At 45.5% G+C, this 26,834-nt stretch overlaps 1 protein-coding gene across 1 annotated transcript; it reads left to right on the forward strand.

The window, feature by feature from the left end:
* Positions 1-334: 334 nt before the first annotated feature.
* On the forward strand, positions 335-20,019 carry MAT2A (methionine adenosyltransferase 2A). The gene is made up of 9 exons (XM_030201679.1): positions 335-567; positions 14,956-15,033; positions 15,338-15,460; positions 15,622-15,734; positions 15,862-16,005; positions 16,402-16,620; positions 16,903-17,085; positions 17,321-17,454; positions 18,500-20,019. The coding sequence occupies exons 1-9, from the start codon at positions 477-479 to the stop codon at positions 18,600-18,602; spliced, it is 1,188 nt and encodes a 395-aa protein (XP_030057539.1). The 5' UTR covers positions 335-476; the 3' UTR covers positions 18,603-20,019.
* The last annotated feature ends 6,815 nt before the right edge of the window (positions 20,020-26,834 follow it).

Consider the following 26,834-nt stretch of genomic DNA (forward strand, 5'->3'; position numbering starts at 1 on the left):
GAAGAACCACTTATTATCTCAATAAAAGGAAGAAAATTAGAAGTATTTTTTTTTTTAATTGCGCAGCACCATCGCCACACCCCTTCCTCTATCGTTGAAGACAAATTCTCAATTGCGCGATACCAGACAGAGGCAGAGGCCCGAGTTCTGTACTACTAAGTAAGCCTCCTTCTCGCGCTCTCTCCCTGCTGCACATTGACGCATTGGCGCGAGGAGGAGTGGCACCAGGCAGGGGTGGAACTGGAACCGACTACGCGACTGCCTGACGTCACCTGACGGAGATGCATAAATAGCCGCGCGCTTACCTCATTTGCCTTATTCTTTTACTTGTGACTGGAGCAATATAAACTTATACTCTAAACTCTATATATTTATTTATTCTAGTTGAAGATTTATCTATTAGTAGCACAAGGTGGCTGTTTTATTATTACTATTGTATCATTTATTTTAAACGTTTTTCCATAATAAGCAGCACCATGAACGGCCAGATGAACGGTTTCCACGAGTCCCTCATTGAAGAGGGCAGCTTCCTCTTTACATCCGAATCCGTGGGAGAAGGTCACCCAGGTAAGGACGTGTCGGGGGCAGGTTGATGGTGCGGTATAATCTCTGCCCTACTTAATTACTCATGGAGATTATGTTCTTGACTTGAGGAAAACCCACTTTAGACCTCGCGCCCTGTCGCGAGAAAAAAAAAACAACAAATTTTCCCAATCCGAGGACGACTGACTTGTTCAAGGTTGCTAATACATCAAAGAAACTTTAATCTTATTCCCTAACCTTCCCTTCGCGCTCTGTCTGGGTGGGGGAGGGGCGCAACGCACGCTTTGACAATGCGGCATTTCTCTTGCCGTTGAATTGTATGACGTCATTGATTCCTGCTGAGGGGAGTCGTGTTCTTAAATTTTAAGCCTATTTTTTTTAGGAGGGGGAATAGAACGAACCTGCACACCCCAACCAATTCGGTATAGAGTGCGGGTACCGCACACACCAAGCCCGCGCCTTTTTTTTGTTGTTTCACAATGAAGGGATGACCGTAGGATAATGGCACACAAAATTGCCCTTTACACACTCGCATAATAAAAAAAATGCATATATTGTGCCCTTCACTTCTCCCTCAGGTCATTAGCTCATTTTCATATAGGTGCTCGGATGAACATTCGGGAAAGCCATTGAGCGCGCCTTCAGCACCACCCTTCTCCCCTTCCTCTTTTTTTTTGGTAGTGCGCCTGCGCTGAGGAGGGTTTCAACTTCCGTCCGTTGCCGCCGCTTTCGGCCGCGTGTCAAGAGGCCGCTTTTTGTTGCGCATCTGTTCTTCCGGCTCTTGCTACTTGTGGTTCCATATTGAACTACTATTACTATAGCTTTTCACACAGCAGATCATGGCATTTAAATGACGTAGTGTATAACAATGTAACCATCTAGCCACTACCAATTTGCAGTTTGGGTTTGGCTTCCTGACACTCCTGCAGGGGAGGAAGAGCCTAGGAAAGGGTGCAAAATAAATGGTGCTTTCTTAAGTCAAAATAGCTGGTAAACGGAGCAGCATGGGGCTGATAGATCTGAAAGAACTCGGGCCAACAGCGTTCTTTGGAGCAGATGCAGACTACCTACCAAGGGCAGAACCCGTGGTTAAGTGTTAGGAGCAGTCCTTTTTAGTGTTGACAGGTAGTAAGTACAAAACAAGCAATATCAGTTTTTTCTTATAAAATGTCAGAAGGCTGCCCTAATACAGGAGCGGTTGATTAACTCTGGAAAAGGCATGACTGAGGCAGGCTGACACATTTAGTGTTATCACTGCAACAATTGAGATATCGAATCAAAAGAGAAAACGCCCAAAAACAAGCTTCTTGTGAGTTCAGAAAAAAAATGCAGCCTCAAAAAAAAGCCCAAACTTGTGGGAAATAATCTAGGTTGCCAACTCTGTACCTCTACTGGCTGCACACTGCAGAAAGGAGTTCACCTTGGCAGGGGCACAGTATACATGGGCACACAGTATTTTTTAAAATAGATTGATAATGAGGTTATTAGGTGGTATTATAAATTTTTTTTGTTACATTTGTGCCACGTGCTTTCCCATTCATGGCAGGCTCAATGCGGCTTACATGGGGCAATGGAGGGTTAAGTGACTTGCCCAGAGTCAAGCTGCCTGTGCCTGAAGTGGGAATCGAAAAATGCACAGAAGCGGGATATTTTTTATATCGCTTGAATTTTTGAAAACAAACTGCCAGGTGGTGTAGTACCAATGCAACAAAATGGTCCTATTTAGAAGTGGGATTTTAATTCTAATGAGAGATTTGCTGTTGGGGGGGGGGGGGGGGGGTACATAAAACTGTCTTTCTATTGAATTTTTGAAAAGGATCACTCAACAGATTGTTGGCAGTAACTCAACCCATTCTAATCAGAAGTGGTTATAAATAGAAATCAAACAAAATAAAACATGGAAAAGAAAATATACCTTTTTTATTGGCCATAACTTAATACATTTCTTGATTAGCTTTCGAAAGTTCCGATCTGACGAAGAAGGGCAACCTTCGAAAGCTAATCAAGAAATGTATTAAGTTATGTCCAATAAAAAAGGTATCTTATTTTCTTTTCCATGTTTTATTTTGTTTGATTTCTATTGATAACCTTAAGAGTGGCCTAACACGGCTACCACACTCCTCTAATCAGAAGTGGAATTTAATGCCAATGAGATTGCTTTCGGGATTTTCGTTTGTCCATACATAACTTTTGTTCTATGTATTAAAGTTGCAAGCAAACAGCTATGTAGGGAGGTAAGTAGCCTCACCGTGCATATGCCTTTTTTTGTCCATACATAACTTTACATTTTTTTTATTGTATCTTTGAAGTACCAGCACACATCAGGGCGTGTGTGTAAAACCTTTGTCCCTGTGTAGATGTGAGCCAGCATTTTTTTCCAGATATGCACATAATGAAGCAACCCTTACCACAGAACTTGTGTGTGCTAATCAGGGAAAGCATGCTGAACAAAAGTTCTGTTCCTTTGAATTTGCATCTTCTGCATCCTTGGGAATGTTCTCAGATTTCATGGTAGGAGCCATGTGTTTAGTCATAGGCACATGTCTACTGTGTGGCTTTCTGCATTGATGATCCCTCGAAGCTGGATCTTAGTTTGACTTCTGGAAAGGGGCATATTTCACCAAGTCTGAATGTCTAATTAAAAAAGAATTACTTATTCCTCAGTGACCCTCCAGACCGGTCAAGACGCTTGGGTTATGCACGCCTACCAGCAGAGGGAGACTGAGAACACTAACACTAAAAGCATAAGCCACCTGCCAACCCCCAAGCAGCCAGAAAATCTGTCTCCTGCAGAGGGAAGACATGCAGCCTGAGCAGTCAGTCTGGTCTGGTAGGCTTAGGGTTTATTTTTAGGCTCTTTCTTGCTTTTAGCACCCTGTACTTAGTCTGTGTGCTTCGGGGAAGTGGGCCTGGTGGGGCTCTGTTTTTTCCCGTGCGTGTTACACCCAGTGGTCGGGTCCCTCCCCCTGCTGTGCTCTCCTGAGCAGTCAGCCCTGTGCCTCGCTCCTGTTGTCTGGCAGGAACCTTGAGCCATAGCCCTTCTCAGCTTTTAGCAATTGGGCTGTCTGTATGTGTGTGTGTCTTTAAGAGTAAGTAGTAGTAGTAATTGATACTATGTTACGGTCCACCTCCTTCGCTTATGTCTGTGTGGTGAATTTTTGAGAATTGGTGTCAGGAGCATTCTTATTCTCCTTGGCACATTTCGGTTCCAGAGGTGTTGGAATTTTTGCAAGATGGTGTGGATAGAGGTCTTGTCCTTTCCTCTTTGACGGTTCAGGTGGCGGCTTTGGCTTGTTTCCGAGGGAAGGTACAGGGTATTTCCTTGGCCTCTTCTCTGGATGTGGTTCACTTTTTATGGGGTGTGAAGTTGATTCGTCCGCTGCGGCGTCAGGTGGTTCCTCTGTGGGATCTGAATCTGGTCTAGGTGGGTCCTACCTTTGAGCCTTTGGTTTCGAGTACTTTTAAGGATCTCGCTTTGTGAAGACGATGTTTTTGGTGGCTATTGCTTCAGCTCGCCGGATTTTGGAGCTGCAGGCTTTGTCTTGTCGAGCTCCTTTTTTTTACTTTTTGTAAGCAAAAGGTGTCTTTGAAGCCTGTGCCTTCTTTTTTGGCCAAGGTGGTTATTTTCATGTGAATCAGGACATTTCTTTGCCGGTTTTGGGCGATAGGTCGGGAGATTCAACTCGACGCCGTTTAGCTAAGCTGGATGTTTGCCGAGTTTTGCGGTCTTGTCTAGGACAAAAGTGTTTCGGTCCTCTGACAGGTTGTTTGTGTTGTATGGAGGACCTAAGAAGGGAGCGGCGGCTTCTAAAGCAACGATATCCAGATGGTTGAAAGAGGCAGTTTCTTCTGCATATTTGCTCAAGGGGCGTGAGGTGCCTTCGTTCCTTAAGGCGCATTCTACTCGGGGGGGGGGGGGCTTCCTCCTGGGCTGAGAGTAGTTTGATTCTTCCTCAGGATATTTGCAGAGTGGCTGTCTGGTCCTCTCTGCACTTGTTTGTGAAGCATTATAGAATTGATGTGCAGCCTAGAGAGGACGTGAGTTTTGGTGTGGCAGTTTTGACTTCTGGCTTTCAAGGTTCTCGCCCTTAAGACTATTTACTGCTTTGGTACTTCCCAAGCATCTTGACTGGTCTGGAGGGTTGCTGAGGAAGGTGAAATTAGGCCTTGCCTGCTAATTTTCTTTTCTCTAGACCCTCCAGACCGGTCAAGCTCCCTCCTGCTATGTTTTAAGCTAGCATGGTCTGCAGAGTGATTTTGTTTTGCGCCTCTGTGTTGCTATGGCTGATAGGTCTTTATTTTGGAACTTCTCGTTTGCTGAAGTTCGGTAGCTATAGCCTCTTGGTTGTCAGAGGCGGACCGCAGTGCTTTGGCGTTCGGTTGACAGAAGCACATTCAGATGGATTTTCAGTTCTAAGTTCTATGGTTGTTTCTTCTTTTCTGCTTTAATAATTTACTGGCTGGGGGTTGGCAGGTGGCTTATACTTTAGTGTTCTCAGTCTCCCTCTGCTGGTAGTGTATAACCCAAGCATCTTGACCGGTTTGGAGGGTCTAGAGGAAAGAAAATTAGCTGGTAAGGCCTAATTTCACTTTAAAGGTAATGGTCGGGATTATAAAATGTTGAATTAATTTGCTTATTTGGAGTAAATACTAAGGCCCTGATTATTAGAAGCAAATGTGGGTGCTGGACTAACAGAATGCTGAAATGTAGAGGAGTAGGGAAAGCAGTAAAAGGCACTGGAGCTGACCCCCCCCCCCCCCCCCCCTTTAAGAAAAAAAAAGTGGAGTACAGTTAGAGGGACATAAGGTTGAGGACAGAGTAGCTAGCAACAGACAAGTTTATTCTAACACCTAAACTCTGCTTCTGGGTGGTTAGCTGTAGTCCTTGCATTGTAAAGAGAGCAATCACTTAGCGTGAGACCTGGAACACAGAAGTTTTTTTTCTACTGAAGCACTATTGGCACCTCTTCCTCCTCTCTGGTGCTCTGGTCATGCACTGAAACTTCAGCTGTGCTTAACACAGCGCTTTAGCACATGCGCCAGACATTGTTGTCCTGCTGATAGCGTGCCTATATTTGCATCTCAGCATTGAATATAGTTCTGCACTGATCCAGTGGTATTTCTCTGGTGCTGTACTGAAGTGTTTCGAACTAGGTACAATTCATTGGCTAACATTGTCCAACAAAAGTCATGATTCAAGCAAGCCTTCAACACTTAACCATCTTGGGCTGGGAGATGACATTTTCTGATGTACGGAATTCATTTATATCCCTGAAGCAGAAAATTTTAACTTGTAAGTAAGATCAGTTGGTGGTTTTAAGCAGATTTAAACTGAAGCCCTGTAACTCTATATAACAAAAAAAATTAAATTGGTTATATCAGAAAGTGGTAAGGGAATAGTGCAGAGGACAGATTACAAAATGTAAACTGATCTCGTCTCATGGTTTTCAGTATCATCTTTATGCTGATGACACCCAGCTATACCTCTCCACACCTGACATCACTGCGGAGACCCAGGCTAAGGTATCGGCCTGTTTATCCGACATTGCGGCATGGATGTCCAACCGTCACCTTAAACTGAACATGTCCAAGACCGAGCTCTTCGTCTTTCCTCCTAAACCCACTTCTCCTCTTCCTCCACTCTCTATCTCAGTTGATAACACCCTCATCCTCCCCGTCCCATCTGCCCGCAACCTCGGAGTCATCTTCGACTCCTCCCTCTCCTCTGCGCATATCCAACAGACTGACAAGACCTGTCGCTTCTTCCTCTTCAACATCAGAAAAATTCACCCTTTCCTCTCTGAGCACACCACCAGAACTCTCGTCCACGCTCTCATTACCTCTCGCCTTGATTACTGCAACTTACTCCTCACCGGCCTCCCACTCGGCCATCTATCCCCCCTTCAATCCGTTCAGAACGCTGCCGCATGTCTTATATTCCGCCAGAACCGATATACTCCTATCACCCCTCTCCTCAAATCACTTCATTGGCTTCTGATCAGATATCGCATACAATTCAAGCTCCTCCTCCTTACCTACAAATGCACTCAGTCTGCTGCTCCTCACTACCTCTCCACCCTCATCTCCCCCTATGTTCCCGCCCGTAACCTCCGCTCACAGGACAAAGCCCTTCTCTCAGTACCCTTCTCCACCACTGCCAACTCCAGGCTCCGCTCATTCTGCCTTGCCTCACCCTATGCCTGGAACAATCTTCCTTTACCCATACGCCATGCCCCCTCCCTACCCATCTTCAAATCTCTGCTTAAAACTCACCTCTTCAATGCTGCCTTCGGCGCCTAACCGCTTGAGAAATAGAGAATGCCCCAATCTATCCACCCTATCAGATTAACTGTTCACTCGTCCTCTAGATTGTACACTTGTCTTTAGATTGTTCTCTTGTCTTTTAGATTGTAAGCTCTTTGAGCAGGGACTGTCCTTCTATGTTTAAATTGTACAGCGCTGCGTAACCCTAGTAGCGCTTTAGAAATGTTAGTTAGTAGTAGTTAGTTATTCATTATTCTTTCCTGCTTGTAAGCAGTTCTTTAAATTTTATTACATTGAATCTACTCAGCTCATGTTGTATCAGAGCTGAAAAATATAAAGGTTCAAAACTATCACTAGCTTGAGTTTGACTCCCAACCTATCTGTACAGTAGTAGTTATAAAGCAACATGGAATTTTCAGCCATATTTAACTGGTTCCTGTAGCTCTACCTCTAGTTCCACCTACTGTATGTTACACATCTACTGTTCTTTTAAAGTAATTAAATTTTACATGACTTAACTTACTATGTACGTTTTGGTTTGGCAGAACCATTTACTGTGATTATCTGGTAATGCTTAGCAAATATGGTCATTCAGTGCCTGTTTTTGATTATAACGATTACAAGTTACTAAAATTGTGCCTCATGTAGGTTGGTTAAGCAAAAACTTAATTTCTGTGAAAGCCTATACTGTAAATTAACTGCTACAAGAAGGTAATGTTAAAGCCCTGTTTGTGATAATGGAACAATTCAGACAGATTTTTTTTTTTGACGATTAGTATACCAAAAAGTTGTCTTTCAATCTTATGAATGCTTTGCAAGCTACCTATGCTTGAAGGCCCACTTAAACATACTAGATCAATTTAGTCTTTAATGCTAAACTGTAGTAGTACTTCAGTTAAATGTAAGCTTTAGATCAGTATTTGAAGCTGCTTCAACTTGTTTTACTAGCACTAGCTTGTATTAGTTTAGTGCTGAAGAGCACCAATAGTAATGGTTTGCCATAATTCATAATGGGGTGAATTCTATATATGGTGCTCAAAAAGCACTATTCTATAAGCCATGCTTGCACGTTAGATGCAGTTTGTAGAATAGCACTTACACCCAGGAATCGTGCCTAACTTTAGGTGTGGCCATTTGCACCAACTGAAATGTGCAAATGTTTATGCCTAAATTAGGCACATTTCCCCTGTATTATATAACTACATGCATACACTCCTGTTCTGCCTATGACCCTCCATTTCTGGGCCCCTTTTTTTTTTTTTTTAACTCTCTGCCTAGACCTAGATTATATGCATATTCCAGTTTAGTTCTAGTTGCTTGTTAACAAGCCAGTTGGTGCTAATTGGCTACATGGCCAAATTCGCATGTGCAATTTTTAGCCCCTCTTACAAAATTAGGGGGAATATATGTATGCTAAAACCTGTTCTCCGAGGACAAGCAGGCTGCTTGTTCTCACGACTGGGTGACGTCCGCGGCAGCCCCCACCAACCGGAAAGAAGCTTCGCGGGACGGTTGGCACGCAGGGCACGCCCACCGCGCATGCGCGGCCGTCTTCCCGCCCGTGCGCGACCGCTCCCGCCAGTTCCTTTTTTTCCGCGACTGGAGAGAGTTGTGCTTTTGCCACTCTCTCTGTTTTCAGCCGCCGGATTTTTCGACCGCGTTTACGCGGATCGTTGCTTCGCTCCGGATTACCGTCCGGTTTTTCCCTTTTCTTGTTAAAAAAAAAAAAAAAAAATCTGCGCGTGTGGAGCACGTGCTCCCCTTTTCCCTCGCTTCTAGCGGGGACGCCACGTTGCGGCCTAGTGGTCGCTCGGTCGTTTATTTTTTCGTGGTGTGATTTTAGCCACCATTGACGACTTTGACTTCGCCGACGCGATTTTTCCGTCGATGTCCTCGAAGGTCCCGAGTGGATTTAAAAAGTGTGGTCGCTGCGGCCGGCCGATCTCGCAGACCGACACCCACGCTTGGTGCCTCGGGCCGGAGCACAATCTCAAGTCGTGTGCTTTGTGTCTCGGTCTCCGGAAACGGACTCAGGTTGCGAGGCAAGTTCTGCGGGACCGTCTTTTTGGAACTTGCGCCGGCCCCTCGACGTCGACCTCGACGGCATCGGTATCGAAGGCCAGTTCTTCGGTACCGGTATCGATGCCCGAGACATCGGCACCGATGGCAGCGACCCCAGGAGAATAGGTCCCGTCGGCCCGCCGGTGAGAGTGGGGTTGAGAGGCCGCACGGGCAGTCGGCCCCGGTCACTCCCTCAGCTCGTGAGCCACGGGACCGAACCCTGTCTGACCCGGTACCTCGAGACCGAGGGGGATCGACCTCCTCCTCCTCCATGCCCTCCGGCGCCGGTGACGTGCATCGAAAAAAGGACAAGAAGCGTCGTCACCGGGCGCCCTCGGTGCATCCCGATGAGGAGTTGACGCCGAAGCGTCATCGTCGAGAGGAGAGGTCCCCGTCGGTTGTGGAGGTACCGACGCGTCGGGGTTCCGGCACCTCGGTGCCGTCTCCTGGCTCCCAGCAGCTTCCGGCACCGACACCCTTACCGGCCCCACCGCCTTTCCCGGCAGCGGGCCTGGACGAGTGCCTCAGAGCCATCCTTCCGGGGATCCTGGAAGGGCTGATGAGCCAGGCTGTGCCGGCGCCGATGACTGTGGTGCCGGCGAGCTGTAGCCCGGCGCCGGGGCTGTCGACACCGCCGCCGCTTGCGGTGCCGGTCTCGACTGCCACGCAGGTGGAGTCCCCGTCGACGTCGATGGAGGGAGCTCCGTCCCCGCCGGCGCGGGAGTCCACCGCTCGACGACACCGAGACCTCGGTGCCTCAACGTCGAGCCGGGCCCGGTACAGGACTCAGCTACATGAGCTAATGTCCGATACCGAGGATGAGGACTCGTGGGGGGAAGAGGAGGACCCTAGATATTTCTCCTCAGAGGAGTCTACGGGCCTTCCCTCGGACCCCACGCCTTCACCGGAGAGGAAGCTCTCACCTCCTGAGAGTCTCTCCTTTGCCTCCTTTGTGCGGGATATGTCTATCAGCATTCCCTTCCCCGTGGTCTCTGTGGAAGAGCCGAGGGCCGAGATGCTCGAGGTCCTCGACTATCCATCACCACCTAGAGAGTCCTCCACGGTGCCGCTGCACAATGTCCTGAAGGAGATGCTGCTCCGGAACTGGGTGCGACCATTAACTAACCCCACCATTCCCAAGAAAGCAGAGTCCCAGTACAGGATCCACTCTGACCCAGAGCTCATGCGGCCCCAATTGCCCCATGACTCAGCGGTCGTGGATTCTGCTCTCAAGAGGGCACGGAGTTCGAGGGATACCGCCTCGGCGCCCCCGGGGCGGGAGTCTCGCACTCTGGACTCGTTTGGGAGGAAGGCCTACCAATCCTCCATGCTCGTGACCCGCATCCAGTCATACCTGCTCTATATGAGCATTCACATGCGGACCTATGTGCAACAACTGGCGGACCTGGTCGAGAAGCTCCCGCCGGAGCAGTCCAGGCCTTATCAGGAGGTGGTCAGGCAGCTGAAGGCGTGCAGAAAGTTCCTGTCCGGGGTATTTTTGACACCTGTGACGTGGCATCTCGTGCTGCGGCCCAAGGTATAGTGATGCGCAGGCTCTCATGGCTGCGTGCCTCTGACCTGGACAACCGCACCCAGCAGAGACTGGCTGACGTCCCTTGCCGGGGGGATAACATTTTTGGTGAGAAGGTCGAGCAGATGGTGGACCAACTGCATCAGCGGGAAACCGCTCTCGACAAGCTCTCCCACCGGGCGCCTTCAGCATCCACCTCAGCAGGTGGACGTTTTTCCCGGGCCCGGCAGGCTGCACCCTATTCTTTTGCAAAGCGTAGGTACAACCAGCCGGCACGAAGGCCTCGTCAGGCACAGGGACAGCCCCAGCGCGCTCGTTCCCGTCAACAGCGTGCGCCTAAGCAGCCCCCTGCGCCTCCACAGCAAAAGCCAGGGACGGGCTTTTGACTGGATCCACGGGAACATAGCCGCCCTCAAAGTGTCCGTACCGGACGATCTGCCTGTCGGGGGGAGGTTAAAATTTTTTCACCAAAGGTGGCCTCTCATAACCTCCGACCAGTGGGTTCTCCAAATAGTGCGGTGCGGATACGCCCTGAATTTGGCCTCCCTGCCTCCAAATTGTCCTCCGGGAGCTCAATCCTTCAGCTCCCATCACAAGCAGGTACTTGCAGAGGAACTCTCCGCCCTTCTCAGCGCCAATGCGGTCGAGCCCGTACCACCCGGGCAGGAAGGGCAGGGATTCTATTCCAGGTACTTCCTTGTGGAAAAGAAAACAGGGGGGATGCGTCCCATCCTAGACCTGAGAGGCCTGAACAAATTCCTGGTCAAAGAAAAGTTCAGGATGCTTTCCTTGGGCACCCTTCTGCCAATGATTCAGAAAAACGATTGGCTATGTTCCCTGGATTTAAAGGATGCATATACTCACATCCCGATACTGCCAGCTCACAGACAGTATCTCAGATTCCGCCTGGGCGCACGGCACTTTCAGTATTGTGTGCTGCCCTTTGGGCTCGCCTCCGCCCCACGAGTGTTTACGAAGTGCCTCGTGGTGGTGGCGGCGTACCTACGCAGGCTGGGAGTGCACGTGTTCCCATATCTCGACGATTGGCTGGTCAAGAACACCTCGGAGGCAGGAGCCCTCCGGTCCATGCAGTGCACTATTCAACTTCTGGAGCTGCTGGGGTTTGTGATAAATTACCCAAAGTCCCATCTCCAGCCATCCCAGTCTCTGGAATTCATAGGAGCGCTGCTGAATAGCCAGATGGCTCAGGCCTACCTTCCCGAAGCGCGGGCCACCAATCTCCTGGCCCTGGCTTCGCAGACCAGAGCGTCTCAGCAGGTCACAGCTCGGCAGATGTTGAGACTTCTGGGTCATATGGCCTCCACAGTTCATGTGACTCCCATGGCTCGTCTTCACATGAGATCTGCTCAATGGACCCTAGCTTCCCAGTGGTTCCAAGCCACCGGGAATCTAGAAGATGTCATCCGCCTCTCCACCAGTTGCCGCACTTCACTGCTCTGGTGGACCATCCGGACCAATTTGACCCTGGGACGTCCATTCCAAATTCCGCAGCCTTCGAAAGTGCTGACGACGGATGCATCTCGCCTGGGGTGGGGAGCTCATGTCGATGGGCTTCACACCCAGGGTCTGTGGTCCCTCCAGGAAAAGGATCTACAGATCAACCTCCTGGAGCTCCGAGCGATCTGGAACGCACTGAAGGCTTTCAGAGATCGGCTGTCCTACCAAATTATCCAAATTCGGACAGACAATCAGGTTGCAATGTATTACGTCAACAAGCAGGGGGGCACCGGATCTCGCCCCCTGTGTCAGGAAGCCGTCGGGATGTGGCGCTGGGCGTGCCGGTTCGGCATGCTCCTCCAAGCCACATACCTGGCAGGCGTAAACAACAGTCTGGCCGACAGACTGAGCAGAGTCATGCAACCGCACGAGTGGTCGCTCCATTCCAGAGTGGTACGCAAGATCTTCCGAGAGTGGGGCACCCCCTCGGTGGATCTTTTCGCCTCTCAGACCAACCACAAGCTGCCTCTGTTCTGTTCCAGACTTCAGACACACGGCAGGCTAGCGTCAGATGCCTTTCTCCTTCATTGGGGGACCGGCCTCATGTATGCTTATCCTCCCATACCTTTGGTGGGGAAGACCTTACTGAAGCTCAAGCAAGACCGCGGCACCATGATTCTGATAGCGCCCTTTTGGCCCCGTCAGATCTGGTTCCCTCTTCTTCTGGAGTTGTCCTCAGAAGAACCGTGGAGATTGGAGTGTTTTCCGACTCTCATTTCGCAGAACGACGGAGCGTTGCTGCACCCCAACCTTCAATCCCTGGCTCTCACGGCCTGGATGTTGAGGGCGTATATTTCGCTGCGTTGGGTCTGTCTGAGGGTGTCTCCCGGGTCTTGCTTGCCTCTAGGAAGGATTCCACTAAAAAGAGTTACTTTTTCAAGTGGAGGAGGTTTGTCGTTTGGTGTGAGAGCAAGGCCCTAGAACCTCGCTCTTGCCCTGCACAGAACCTGCTTGAATACCTTCTGCACTTATCAGAGTCTGGCCTCAAGACCAACTCAGTAAGGAATCACCTTAGTGCGATTAGTGCTTACCATTATCGTGTGGAAGGTAAAGCCATCTCTGGAGAGCCTTTAGTCGTTCGATTCATGAGAGGCTTGCTTTTGTCAAAGCCCCCTATCAAGCCTCCTACTGTGTCATGGGATCTCAACGTCGTCCTCACCCAGCTGATGAAACCTCCTTTTGAGCCACTGAATACCTGCCATCTGAAGTACTTGACCTGGAAGGTCATTTTCTTGGTGGCAGTTACTTCAGCTCGTAGGGTCAGTGAGCTTCAAGCCCTAGTAGCTCATGCTCCATATACCAAATTTCATCACAACAGAGTAGTGCTCCGCACTCACCCAAAGTTCCTGCCGAAGGTGGTGTCGGAGTTCCATCTTAACCAGTCAATTGTCTTGCCAACATTCTTCCCCAGGCCGCATACCCGCCCTGCTGAACGTCAGTTGCACACATTGGACTGCAAGAGAGCATTGGCCTTCTACTTGGAGCGGACACAGCCCAACAGACAGTCCGCCCAATTGTTTATTTCTTTCGACCCTAACAGGCTAGGGGTCGCTGTCGGGAAACGCACCATCTCTAATTGGCTAGCAGATTGCATGTCCTTCACTTACGCCCAGGCTGGGCTGACTCTTGAGGGTCATGTCACGGCTCATAGTGTTAGAGCCATGGCAGCGTCAGTGGCCCACTTGAAGTCAGCCACTATTGAAGAGATTTGCAAGGCTGCGACGTGGTCATCTGTCCACACATTCACATCACATTACTGCCTCCAGCAGGATACCCGACGCGACAGTCGGTTCGGGCAGTCGGTGCTGCAGAATCTGTTTGGGGTGTAAATCCAACTCCACCCTCCAGGACCCGAATTTATTCTGGTCAGGCTGCACTCTCAGTTAGTTGTTCTTCGTAGGTCAATTTCTGTTGTACCCTCGCCGTTGCGAGGTTCAATTGACCTGGGTTATTGTTTTGAGTGAGCCTGAGAGCTAGGGATACCCCAGTCGTGAGAACAAGCAGCCTGCTTGTCCTCGGAGAAAGGGTATGATACATACCTGTAGCAGTTGTTCTCCGAGGACAGCAGGCTGATTGTTCTCACCTACCCTCCCTCCTCCCCTTTGGAGTTGTGTGTTTCATCTTTTGCTAGTCATTCAACTGGCGGGAGCGGTCGCGCACGGGCGGGAAGACGGCCGCGCATGCGCGGTGGGCGTGCCCTGCGTGCCGACCGTCCCGCGAAGCTTCTTTCCGGTTGGTGGGGGCTGCCGCGGACGTCACCCAGTCGTGAGAACAATCAGCCTGCTGTCCTCGGAGAACAACTGCTACAGGTATGTATCATACCCTTTATCCTTTTATGGATATCTTCCTATTAAAATGTTCTTTCAACATGACAGACTAGGAATTTTAAGAGCAGGCAAACAATGGGTTTCCTGTTTGTATTCACAAGCCTTTAGAAGTACAGTTCATACTAGCAGATTTCAACTTGTGCTCATGTCTTATCGTTGGCCAAGATCCAAGATGCTAGGCTTTAACTTGCGGTGTTCACTTGTCTCCATACCTTTAAGTATATAGGACAGAACTCTTAAGAGCGCTAAATGCTATTGTATAAAAAGTGCTTAAAAGTTGGGCTTTAATAGAATAGCGCTTAGTACCAGGATCAGCATCCAATTTTAGGTGCAAAGACTTGCAGCAACTGAAACCTGGTGTAAATCCATAAATTAAGCACAGATTCCCCAAATACTGCAATAGTGTGTGCACCTTTAGTGAATGCCTCTGACCCACCCATGGCTATACCCCCTTTTCAGCATGTGTAAATATATTGCCAGTTAGCACCAATTTAGCATCCATTATTGCCAGTTTTATTTGTCTGTGTGTGCAGTTATAAAATTAAGCCTGAGTGCCAACTGCACATTTTGGGCACCATATATAGAATCCAGGGAATAATGTGATGTTATGGCACATGCCATGTTTGGAATGAATTCCTGATCATTGAACAGAAAGTTAATTTCTTTAATTGACAATCCAATAGTGATTGGGTTTTAAATATCTTCTATCAGATAAGATTTGTGACCAGATCAGTGATGCTGTCCTTGATGCCCACCTCAAACAAGATCCAGATGCCAAAGTTGCTTGTGGTGAGTTGCTCAGTTTTGCCAAAACTATTGGGTAAGATAATTTAGCTAGATCACTCTGTGTATTAGTGGTACATTCAGACTTAGTTTGTCTTAATGTACCAAGTTATCCAAACAGTTTAACACATGAGCAGTACACTACTGATTAGTGATTGTATGAATTGTGACAAATCTGGCCTTTTGTTGGTCAGATAAGTCAGTGACCAGGTTTGGATGGTTTCCTGCCAATGTAGGAATTTTTTTTTTTTTTTTTTTTAAATATATGCAGACTTCAATATGACACTAGCTCCTTTCTGTCAAATTTTAGAAACTGTTGCTAAGACTGGAATGATTCTCCTTGCTGGTGAGATCACATCCAGGGCTTCTGTGGATTACCAGAAGGTGGTACGTGATGCCATTAAGCATATTGGCTATAATGATTCTTCCAAAGGTGAGTTGCATTCAGCTTCATAAGAATAGATGAGGGGTTTTCTTGACTTGCTGGTTTGGGTGCTCTGTAATACTTTCCAAAGTGTGAGGAAGAATGATTGCTACAGTAATGCTGAATTTTTGGGGTTTGGATAAATGCTAATGGAATTGTTTTCCTGATAGGGTTTGACTACAAAACTTGCAATGTGCTGGTTGCATTGGAACAGCAATCTCATGATATTGCCCAAGGAGTTCATTTAGACAGGAATGAGGAAGATATAGGAGCTGGGGATCAGGTGAGGAGGTTGCTGTGCTGAGGCATGGTTTCTTGCTATAAGGTTGGGTTCTTGGGAAGAGTTATGAATAAGTTCTCCTAAGAAAATGAGCATGGAGTTGTAAGCTTTTTTGGCCTTTTCATGTTAGGGCTTGATGTTTGGATATGCTACTGACGAAACAGAAGAGTGTATGCCCCTGACCATTATGCTTGCGCACAAACTCAATGCCAAAATGGCAGAGCTCCGTCGTAACGGCACACTACCTTGGTTGAGACCAGACTCTAAAACACAGGTAAGTAGAGGCTTTATACAGTACTGCTTCTTAAGTTTCTAATAAGCTGAGAATTAAAGAACTTCTAAGCTGATCAAATTCCAACTTAAAGCCATCTGAGGCGGAGATCCCTGCAAGTGGTCTTTTTAAAAAATAAAAAAAAATTGTAAAAGCATTGTTTAATGTAGCTCATAAGTGTCTAGTCCCCTCAACCTTGTATCTATTTTTGATTCCCTCTTTACATTTTTCCAGTGATTTTTAGCCTAAACAGGTCAGAAGGTAAAATGACCTGTCTCCCATGGTCAACTGAAAACTGGCACAGCTTGTCACAGATGTATTAAATTCCCTAATACCTTTTCTAGTATTTGGTTTCTTTATTGGCAAAGATGCTTGTTTTGATCTGTAGTCTCTCTTCAGGTCACAGTACAATATATGCAGGATCGTGGTGCTGTCATTCCCATTCGTGTGCACACTATTGTAGTCTCTGTGCAACATGATGAAGACATTTGCCTGGATGAGATGAGAGATGCCCTGAAGGAGAAGGTTGTAAAGGCTGTTGTGCCTGCAAAGTACTTGGATGATGATACAATCTATCATCTGCAGCCCAGTGGTCGCTTTGTCATTGGTGGACCTCAGGTAGGAAGCAACCCAGGATTTCTTAAGCTTTTTGTTGGATTTAACTAGTCTTGGTTACTGTGATGCAAAACTACATTAGCAAGAACATCTAGGCCATCCACCTCTGATCAGGAGTATCTGAGTTGGTATCCAGTATCACATCAGGATAGAAAGACATGTCTACAAAAAGACATACTTAGCCCTAAGCTCAACTATAATTTTAGTGACTTGGCAGAGCTTGCTTCCTTTGAAACATTAATTGCTTTACTTGGAAGATCTTAACATGGGTTTGTATATTTACAGGGAGATGCTGGATTGACTGGACGTAAAATCATTGTTGACACTTACGGCGGCTGGGGTGCTCATGGTGGTGGTGCATTTTCTGGTAAAGATTATACAAAGGTGGATCGTTCTGCAGCATATGCTGCTCGATGGGTGGCAAAGTCCTTGGTAAAAGCTGGCCTCTGCCGAAGGGTACTTGTTCAGGTATGTATGGCAATGGTTCTAGATTAGATGTTTCAGCATATGAGCTGTCAAGCATTGAGGCTTGTTCACAGTAGCATGTAGCCTAGTAAGCTATGTAAAGTTGGAGGGGGGCAACAGTTTTTGTTTTTTCTTGTTAAGCTATGTAAAGTTGGGGGGGGGAGGGGAGGTGGCGGCAACAGTTTTTGTTGGATTTTCTTGTCAAAGAATCCCCTGTAATAGTCTATCAACTGTGTAGGTGTCTTATGCGATTGGTGTGGCCCATCCGCTATCCATCTCCATTTTCCATTATGGGACTTCACAGAAAAGTGAAAGGGAGCTGCTTGAGATTGTGAAGAAGAACTTTGACCTTCGTCCTGGTGTTATTGTCAGGTAAAGATGGTAATGTATGCTGGAGGAAGTTAAATGTGAAAAGGACTGAGATAAAGTTGTATTTCTGTAGGGAGTATAGGAAGCAAAATATTTAGAACTAATTGGTCTCTCTCCTACCCCTCCCCTCGCTGCATGTAATCTTAGACAAACTTTAACATGTAGAATTTGCTTCAGGTGGCATAGCAGAGTGCTTTTAAAAGCAGTCTTCCACATACAGTACACAACTGCTGAGCTAATTTGATATAACCTCCAATTTAACTACTTATGCCCCTACACCCATAGTTTGGTATAAGTCTTCAAAATTGAGTGGGGTTGGCCCTTGGGCATTTAACCTTTTTTTCCTGTTCAAAAGTGAGTTCAGCACCTGGAGATTCATTAGCCTTGGAAGTGCAGTATATGTAGCTCTGAAAGGGGGTAAGTATGGAATCTTAGCCTGAAACAACTCTTGCCACTTCTAGCTTCTCAGGTTTGACATGAAAAAGTATTTGCAAAAGCAGGGGCTGAATGTCCTTCTGCTGGTGGATTAAGTACCAGTCTGAGAAGCTACAACTGGGTAGTTCAGAAGCTGAAAGAACAGTTTAGGCAGGAATGCTTAAAATACTCCATTGGTGGTAATGGAGATCAGATGATGATGGAACTGGAAGGTTGAAACTCACTTCTGACTTTCTTGCCTGCTGATGTGCAAAGACCTGTCAAGCTTTCAAGATGCTTTTGAATATTAGTTAAATAAGGGGGAGCAAGCTCAACTTCATGCCCATCAGCAGGGAAGGCAATGGCAGAAGTTCATGACTATCTATAACACGACCTTGTACATCTTTCAGTAATGGATACTGTAAATCATTTGCTCTTGGAATGCTGAGATGGCCAGATTTAAATGTCCATACTGGCCAGTGCCCAGAGTCATTTGATAATCTGTCATGGAATATTACTAAGCAGGGGCCTGTACATTATTTTTCCTATGGAAGGAAACCATTGTAGGTGCTCTAGCTTGGTATGCTATGGTGTTAACTATTTGTGTATTAAATAATTAACTTGTATATTCCAGGGATCTGGATCTGAAGAAGCCCATTTATCAGAGGACTGCAGCCTATGGCCACTTTGGTAGGGATGGCTTCCCATGGGAAGTACCCAAAAAACTTAAATATTGAAGTGTTAGGCTTTTTCCTTCCAGACCTGTAGGCGTAGGCTACAGAGAAGCCTTTAGGTTCTGGGAGGGAATGGCCCTTTTTTTTTCCCTTAAAACTGTCCTGTTCTCAGATCCTTATTAGCAGCAGTTGCTGTCCAGTGCTCTCATTCAACACTAGGCAGGAGGTCGTGAGTAAATTGGTTCTTTTCCTCCTTGTACCTGGTGTGTTGCTGTAGTAGAGGAACTAGTACTGTCCTACAAGTGAACAGGCCAGTCTCTTCTGTATTTTAACATACCATTTGGTTTTTGACCAAGTCAGCCTTTAAAAGGGCATTGACTTTTCCATGCAATGCTGAAAATTTGCCCAGTTCCTTTGTAAGGGGAGCAGTCACCTACTTGAAAGACCCAGATTAAAAATGCATGAGTTTTCAGTATTCTATGGACCAGAATCGAGCCTCTGTAGACTATTGTAGTTCAGTGGGTGTGTTTGTCTACAAAGTCAGCCTTTGCATGTATTGTCCTTCCTATGCCAGGAATGACGATTCCAGTTAATAGGGATACCAGTGTTTCTGGTGCATATAAATGGTCTACATTCCATCTCAGGAGCAGCACCAGTTTTAATATTTTCAGAGTTTTAAGATGTACGTAATAACATTTAAGTGGAAAAAGCATACTATGCATTTAGTTTCAGCACTAGCCAAACCTCACTAACCTCCTTAACTGTTAACACCACACAGACAGGTGGATCTCTTGTGATGTCATTCAGAGAAGTTAGAGTTCTCACAAGGTCTGTAGGCTACACACTTTGTTACCAGAGTGTTTTTTTTCTTTATAAGAAAGTTGAAGAAATTCCCGCTGCACAAAGGAATCTCCTCCTGTATGGGTCTTTCTCTTAGATTTTTTTTTTTGTCAAACCAGGTCCATTTTCCTGCCTACTGAAAAGCTGGTGTAAATACAGAGAAGCTGGCTCACTTCTGTAGCAGATTAAAAGGTTTGATTAGGAGGAGAGGAAGTGTCGAACTGTTTTAAAATTGCTTTATTTATTGTTTTTCTGAGGGATGGTGTGAGTACAGAGAAGCCAGAGCCTCAGATTGTCTTTTTTTTTTTTTTTTTTTTAACTGCTGCATGCCTTGGTTTGTGTTTCCAGCATTCCCTGGTAGACCAAGGTGTCCTACAGAAAAACCTTGGGTTGCATCTACAGGGGGTCTGGCTGGTGTAAAGATGAGCATAAGGCAGTAAGCCTTGGGAGACAAGGCTACTGTGGCTGGTGTTGTACAGAGAAGCCAGCTTGTTTACAGGCCCTCCCACTGCTGCTGCCGCCCTTGGAAGGCTGTGCCTTTTTGGCTCTTAAGAAGTTTATTACGTATGTCTCGAGCAGTGGAAAAGTCCAATGAAATCTTATTAAATAAAGTGCTAGGTTTTCCCTTCAATGGGCTCTTCTTATTTGTATGTCTTTTATTCAAACTTGTATATAAATCTATGGGTGTAATAGGTGGTGCTAAGCTCTATTACCCTTCAATTTCCCGCTACTTGTATCCAGTAAAAGTACTCTCAAAACAGCGGGTGCTGAAACTAGGGTTTATTTTTTTTTTTAAATAAAGCATTGAACACCCTTGCCTCTATGGCCTTGGGGCAAGCTTCAGTCCTATTGGTGATATTGTAAGCAAACAACCTCTACACTTTTTGGGATATGCTATATACATCAGTTATGCAGTGGAGAGAGGGCATGTAGATTTCTCAGGTGTCTCTTCATTATGGAGAGAGGTGTGGTAACCGTGTTAGTCTACTCTTAAAGGTTATCAATAGAAATCAAAATAAAACATGGAAAAGAAAATAAGATACCTTTTTTTTTTATTAGACCTAACAATACATTTCTTGATTAGCTTTCAAAGGTTGCCCTTCTTTCAGATCGGAAATAAATGCGTTAGCAGATAGTGTATATATAAGAGAAACATCAAAGCATTACTTTGACAGTGGGAGGGTGGGGGTATGCATGGGGACATCAAAGCATTTCATTGATACTCTAACAGGATGGGTGTTGGTAGGTGAGAGGAGGGTAATAAACAGAGAAATAGCTTTATGGTTTATAATGGGTTAGAAAACCCAGATCCTTAAGTCCTGTTTGGGTGTCAAAATAGACAAATCATTCTTATTTCAAAGGTCTTACGTTCCTGTATTGTTTTAAAATTACCTTTCAGTATTCTTACGGTGAAATCACTGGTGCAGTGATTATGGATAAACTGAAAGCCTGGGTAGCCAGGTGGCCTTAGTCTAGTACTATACTATGAGTAGAAAAGTAGGGCATACTAATGCTGTACCTGATTTTTAGTGCAGTAATATTCCACCCAACCCCTTAATTGCTAGTCAGGTTTTCAGGATATTCATAATGAATAGGCATGGATTTGATGATTTAAAATACAGTGCCTCCATTATGTCTTTCAGTATATTCATTTCAGATATCCTGAAAAGTGTTTCAAGTCCACAGTCCTAACTTACCACTTTAATTGCCTCTTGCAGGGTTTTCAGCCCATCCTTTTAGTGTCAGCAAGTTGGGCATGTTTTTAAGGTACCCATAATACTTATAGATGTAACAAATTTGCATGCATAATCCTAGTAGACAACTGATACCCTTCCTGCTTAAGTGTGTTCTGAGGACACACACTAAGTCCTAACCAGTCTTAGAAGGCCCTCTTTTATATGGAGGGGATTTAAGTTCTAGGTCACCTATAAACAAGAGTTAAATAGCTTCAACAGATAGGGGCTGGAAGATAGTCTATATTTTTTTTTTAACTTTGCAATGGACCAGAAAGGTAAGTTTATAGAGAGATCAGGCTGCTGCAGTAGCCATTACTACTGAGTTAAGGCAACAGTGGTTCAGCAGCAGCTGGCATCCAGACAGCAGTAAGATCAATCAACCAAAGGAAATCCTGATTGATGCTTTGGCTGTACTATGAAGAAGGTGAAATGGGGATTGAACTATTGCTTTCTGAATAGAGAAATACTAAGATATAGGTTTTAAGCCAGGGCCAGTTTTATTTCAGCTTGGCATAACTATTACATGATGATGGGGGAGGGGAAGTCTTCCTATTAGCATATCACCATACTTTATGATTATTTAACAAAATGTAACAAACACAGGCCTGCTGAGAGGTCTACTGTCTCTTCCCCCTGCCGTCCCTACACCAACTTTGTCTGCTGCATGTGCCACCCAGGACCTGGATGAGTGCATAATGCAATACAGTTTATTTTATGAGGATTCACCACCTTTTTGAAGGAAGCCACCCAAGGTGAGGTACAATAAGAATAAATTAAATGAGCAATGTACAATTACACTAAAAATACTCAACAATGCACAGTATACTACTGACCATGTCAATATAATACAAAATTTTAATTGACAGTGTAGGGTAAAAGCAAAGATGGAACAGAGATAGGTAAGAAGAGTTAGAAAATAAGGTGATTAAAGAAAGTTGCACATGAGTTCAGATATGGTTAACATACAGATGGGTAAGAGAGTGGATTTAGAAAATTAGGTGACTAAAACAAGGAGATCAAGAGAACTGGTTAATACTAGCATCTGGGTATTGGGCAGCACAAAGCAGGAGAGAAGACAAGACCTATCCCAGAAGAAGGAAGAAGCTTGCCTGGGCCCAGGGCATTTCCCCCCCCCCCCCCCCCCCCCCCAATCAGACAATGTGAACTTAAGTAAAAACAAAGTTATTCAATAGCAATTACTTTTCCACATGGGTATTTAAACTGAACGAGTTGCACCACCTTTAACAGTAATAATATCCAGCTACTTTACAAATCGATAGTCTTTCCCATCACTGTTAAGGAACCTTTATGCCTCAGCCACAAGTTTTCATACAAGGACTTTTTTTTTTCTTCTCAACCACTGTGATGTACTCTTCCTTTATAACACAATTATGCATGAGGGATCTCTCTCTCTATATATATATATATATAATATACTAGCCGTTAAAACGGGCGAGTATTAGTATGTTTTATTTTGATATGTAACTCCCTCCCAGTTCCAAGGGCCCCCCTCTGTCCCTCCCAGCTAGCTCCAAGGTCCCCCTTTGTCCATCCCTCCCAGCTCCAAGGCCCCCCGCCTGATCTCCCATGTCCAGCATCCTCCCTGCTTCCCTCCCAGCTCCAAGGCCCCCCTCTTGAGACCTATGTCCAGCATTTCTCCTGTGCTACCCCCTCTTCTCCACTGAACTTACTGCGCCGAAACCACAGCAGGCAGATCACCTCCCATCAGCCTTCCCGCCCTCATGTGACATGGCAGGGAAGGAAGGCCGACGGGAGCTAATCTGCCTGCTTCGGTTTTGGCGCTGTAAGGTCAAGGGAGAAGAGAGGGCCCAGGTGGAGGGGGTGCGGCGGTAGCGACCTCAGCGCAGTTTCCCTCTCCCATCATGTTGATGCAGGGGCGGGACAGAGGGAAGTCTCTAATGCGCATTTGCAAGTGAGTGGGTCACTTGCCATTTATATGTTTGATTCTGATACAGTACAGACATTGGAATGGTAAGTTTTCTAAGGCTTGAGATAGCAAAGGCAACCCCATTTCTCAAAGCATATATTACAATTAATAAATTCAGAAAAATATTTTTTTGTGTTGTCTTAGCATCAGTTTGATTGTAGTAGTACTCCTGTACTTTTCGGGGGGGGGGGGGGGGGGGGGGGGGGGGCCTTTAACACTGCAGGAGCTTATGTCTTTTTGACATTTCTCTGGCCATTGTCCCTCATGGCTAGCTTCTCTCTCCTCCCCTGACTTCCACCAATTTTGAGTAAGCTGGCATGTCTCTACCCCATCATCATCTGCCCCCTCGCCCAACCCTTACTGTTTGGAAAGGCTGGGCTGGGGGAAGAGGTTAAAGGGCGTGGCTATGGTCTGGAACAGAGCACTTTAAAATCCTTTGAGCTATTGCAATATGTCATGAATATTTTTCATTATGGTGTGTTATGTGTATGAGAAGTGCTTAGTACAGCCTGAGAACCAGGATTCAAATCTCGCTGCTATTCCTTGAGATCTTGGACAAATCACATGACTTCGGTTCGAGTATAAGCCCTCCAGTTACAGGCAAATTTACAACTGAATGAAGGCATGAGTCCTACTGTGAATACAACTCAAACCACAGCTGCACAACTGATTTAAAAGTTGTTAAGTTTGAACAAGCATCACACTGGTGAAGTAGGAAGTGCTCCTGTAGCCAGGACCTGCCCACTAGGGAAATACTATTCTCTCGCACGGAGGATATGTCTCCAAGACCTGCCCAGGCAGGAAGAGTTAGGACAACTGTTGTAGTTGGTGATTCAATCATTAGCCAGATCTGGTGGATGTGCAGATCGCCTGGTGCAAAGGTGGTAGACCTTGCACCTCACCTACACAGGATCTATAGGGATGAGGGATCACAACATTTCTGGGGAAGGGGGAGACTGTTCAAACAGGATAGGGCTCAGCCTTTACCGAGATGGAACCAGGCTGATGGTGCTAACTTTAGCTTTTAAACAAGAATGCAGGGGAGGAGGATAATATTGAAACAGGAAACAACAATGCTGAAAGTATGCCAGGTATGCTTAATAAGAGCAGGATAAAGAATGCACATTATCCCCTTCAAATTCTAAGCAGCTTGTACATCAACGGTAAAAATACAATTTGAACTGCCTGTATACGAAGCCTAGAAACCAAGATGGGAAAGTTAGATATATAAATAAATACATACATATAATAGGCATCTCAGAGACTTACTAGAAAGAAGACAATGGGACAATTAACAGTACAAATTGTATCGCAATGATATGATCAAATTGGAAAGGAGGGTTGCACTATATGTTAAAGAGGGAATCGAGTAAAAAAATAATAATAATAATAAACATGACACAGCAGTGTGGAATCAGTATGGATAGAAATTCCATGTGTGAAGGGAAGGAGTATTGTAGGACTGTACTACCGTCTGCTGGGACAGAACAAACAGACAAGATGAAATGTTTACAGAGATTAGGAAAGCTGGCAAATTGGACAACACTATAATAATGGGTAATTTCAATTACCCTGATATTGACTGGATAAATGTTACATCAGGGAGTGCCATGGAGATAAATTTTCTAGATATAATAAATGACTGCTTCTTGGAGCAGCTGGTCCAGGAACCGACAAGAGGGGGAGCCATTTTGGATCTGATCCTTGGCATGCAGGGCATAGTGCAAGAGGTGGTGGTGTTGGGTCCCCTGGGAAAGTGATCATAACATCATCAAGTTTGAGCTATCTGGGATGAACCCGCAAAGGAAATCTGTAGCTGCATTTAATTTTCAAAAGGTCAACTATAATAAAATTAGGAAAATGGTTAAAAAGAAACAGGATCAGCTAGCTGCAAAGGATAGGACACAGGCATGGACATTATTCAAAAATAACCATCTTGGAAGCCCAGTCCAGATGCATTCCACATATTTGCAAAGGTGGAAAGAAGAGAAAACAGCATGGTTAAAAGGTGAAGTATGAGAGGCCATTACAGCAAAAAGATTGTCCTTCAAAAAATGGATAAAGGACCCTAATGAAGAAAATAAGCAACATAAGCACTGGCAAGTCAGATGCAAAATATTAATAAAGAAGGCTAAAAGAATATGAAGGAAAACTTACTATAGAGGCTAAAACTCGCAGTAACAACTTTTTCAGGTACATCAGAAGCAGCCTGTGAGAGAATCCATGGGACCGTTAGATCACGAAAGAGCAAAAGGGGCATTCAGGGAGGACAAGGCCATAGCAGAGAAACAATTCTGTCTTTATGGAAGATTTAAGGGATCTGCCTGCACTGAAAATGGTTTTCAACGGTGATGATGCGGAGGAGCTGAAAGAAATCTCAGTGAACCTGGAAGATGTATTGAGCCAAATTGACAAATTAAAGAGTAGTAAATCACCTGGACTGGATGGCATACATCCAAGGGTACTCAAAGAACTCAAGCATGAAATTGCTGATCTGCTGTTAGCAATATGTAACCTATCATTAAAATAATCCGTAGTACCTGAAGATTGGAGGGTGGCCATGATACCGATTTTTCAAATGGGTTCTAGGGGTGATCCGGGAAGTAAGCCTCACGTCAGTGCCGGGCAAAATAGTGGAAACTATTATAAAGAATAAAATTATAGAACACTTAGACAAACATGGTTTAATGGGACAGAGTCAGCATGGGTTCAGCCAAAGGAAGTCCTGCCCCACCAATTTGCTTCATTTCTTTGAAGGCATGATTAAATGTAGATAAAGGTGAGTCGGTTGATGTGTATCTAGATTTTCAGAAAGCTTTTGATAAAGTTCCTCATGAGAGATTCCTGAGGAAATTAAAGGTCATCAGATAGGAGGCAAGGTTCTGGTGTGGATTAGGTATTGGTTATTGGACAGAAAATGGGCTAGGGTTAAATGGTCATTTCTCTCAGTGGAGGAAGGTGAACAGTGGAGTGCCACAGGGATCTGTACTGGGACCGGTACTATTCAACATATTTATAAATGATATGGAAATCGGAACGATGAGTGAGGTGATCAAATTTGCAGATGACACAAAACTATTCAAGGTTAACACACATGTGGACTGTGAAATATTGCAGGAAGACCTTATGCAATTGGAAGACTGGGCATCCAAATGGCAGATTAAATTTAATGTGGACAAATGCAGGGTGATGCACATTGGAAAGAATAATCCAAATCATAATTACCTGACACTAGGGTCCACCTTGGGGGTCAGCGCTCAAGAAAAAGATCTGGGTGTCGTTGTAGATAATACGCTGAAATCTGCTCAGTGTGCGACGGCGGCCAAAAAAGCAAACAGGATGCTAGGAATTATTAGGAAAGGTATGGTGAATAAGACTGAAAATTCTATAATGCCTTTGTATTGCTCCATGGTGCATCTGCACCTCGAGTATTGGCGTTCAGTTCTAGTCGCCATGTCTCAGAGAACATATAGTGAAATTAGAAAAGGTTCAAAGAACAGCAACCAAAATAATAAAGGGAATGGAACTCCTCTCGTATGAGAAAAGGCTAAAGAGGTTAGGGCTCTTCAGCATGGAAAAGAGACGGATGAGGGTAGATATGACAGGTTTACAAAATCATGAGAAGTAAATTGATTTTTTACTCGTTCCAAAACTACAAAGACTAGGGGACACTCGAAGTTACATGGAAATACTTCTAAAATAAACAGAAGGAAATATTTTTTCACTCAACGAATAAGCTCTGGAACTCTTTGCCGGAGGCTATGGTAACAA

Source organism: Microcaecilia unicolor, chromosome 4 (assembly GCF_901765095.1).
Source record: "Microcaecilia unicolor chromosome 4, aMicUni1.1, whole genome shotgun sequence".
NCBI classification, from domain to species: Eukaryota; Metazoa; Chordata; class Amphibia; order Gymnophiona; family Siphonopidae; genus Microcaecilia; species Microcaecilia unicolor.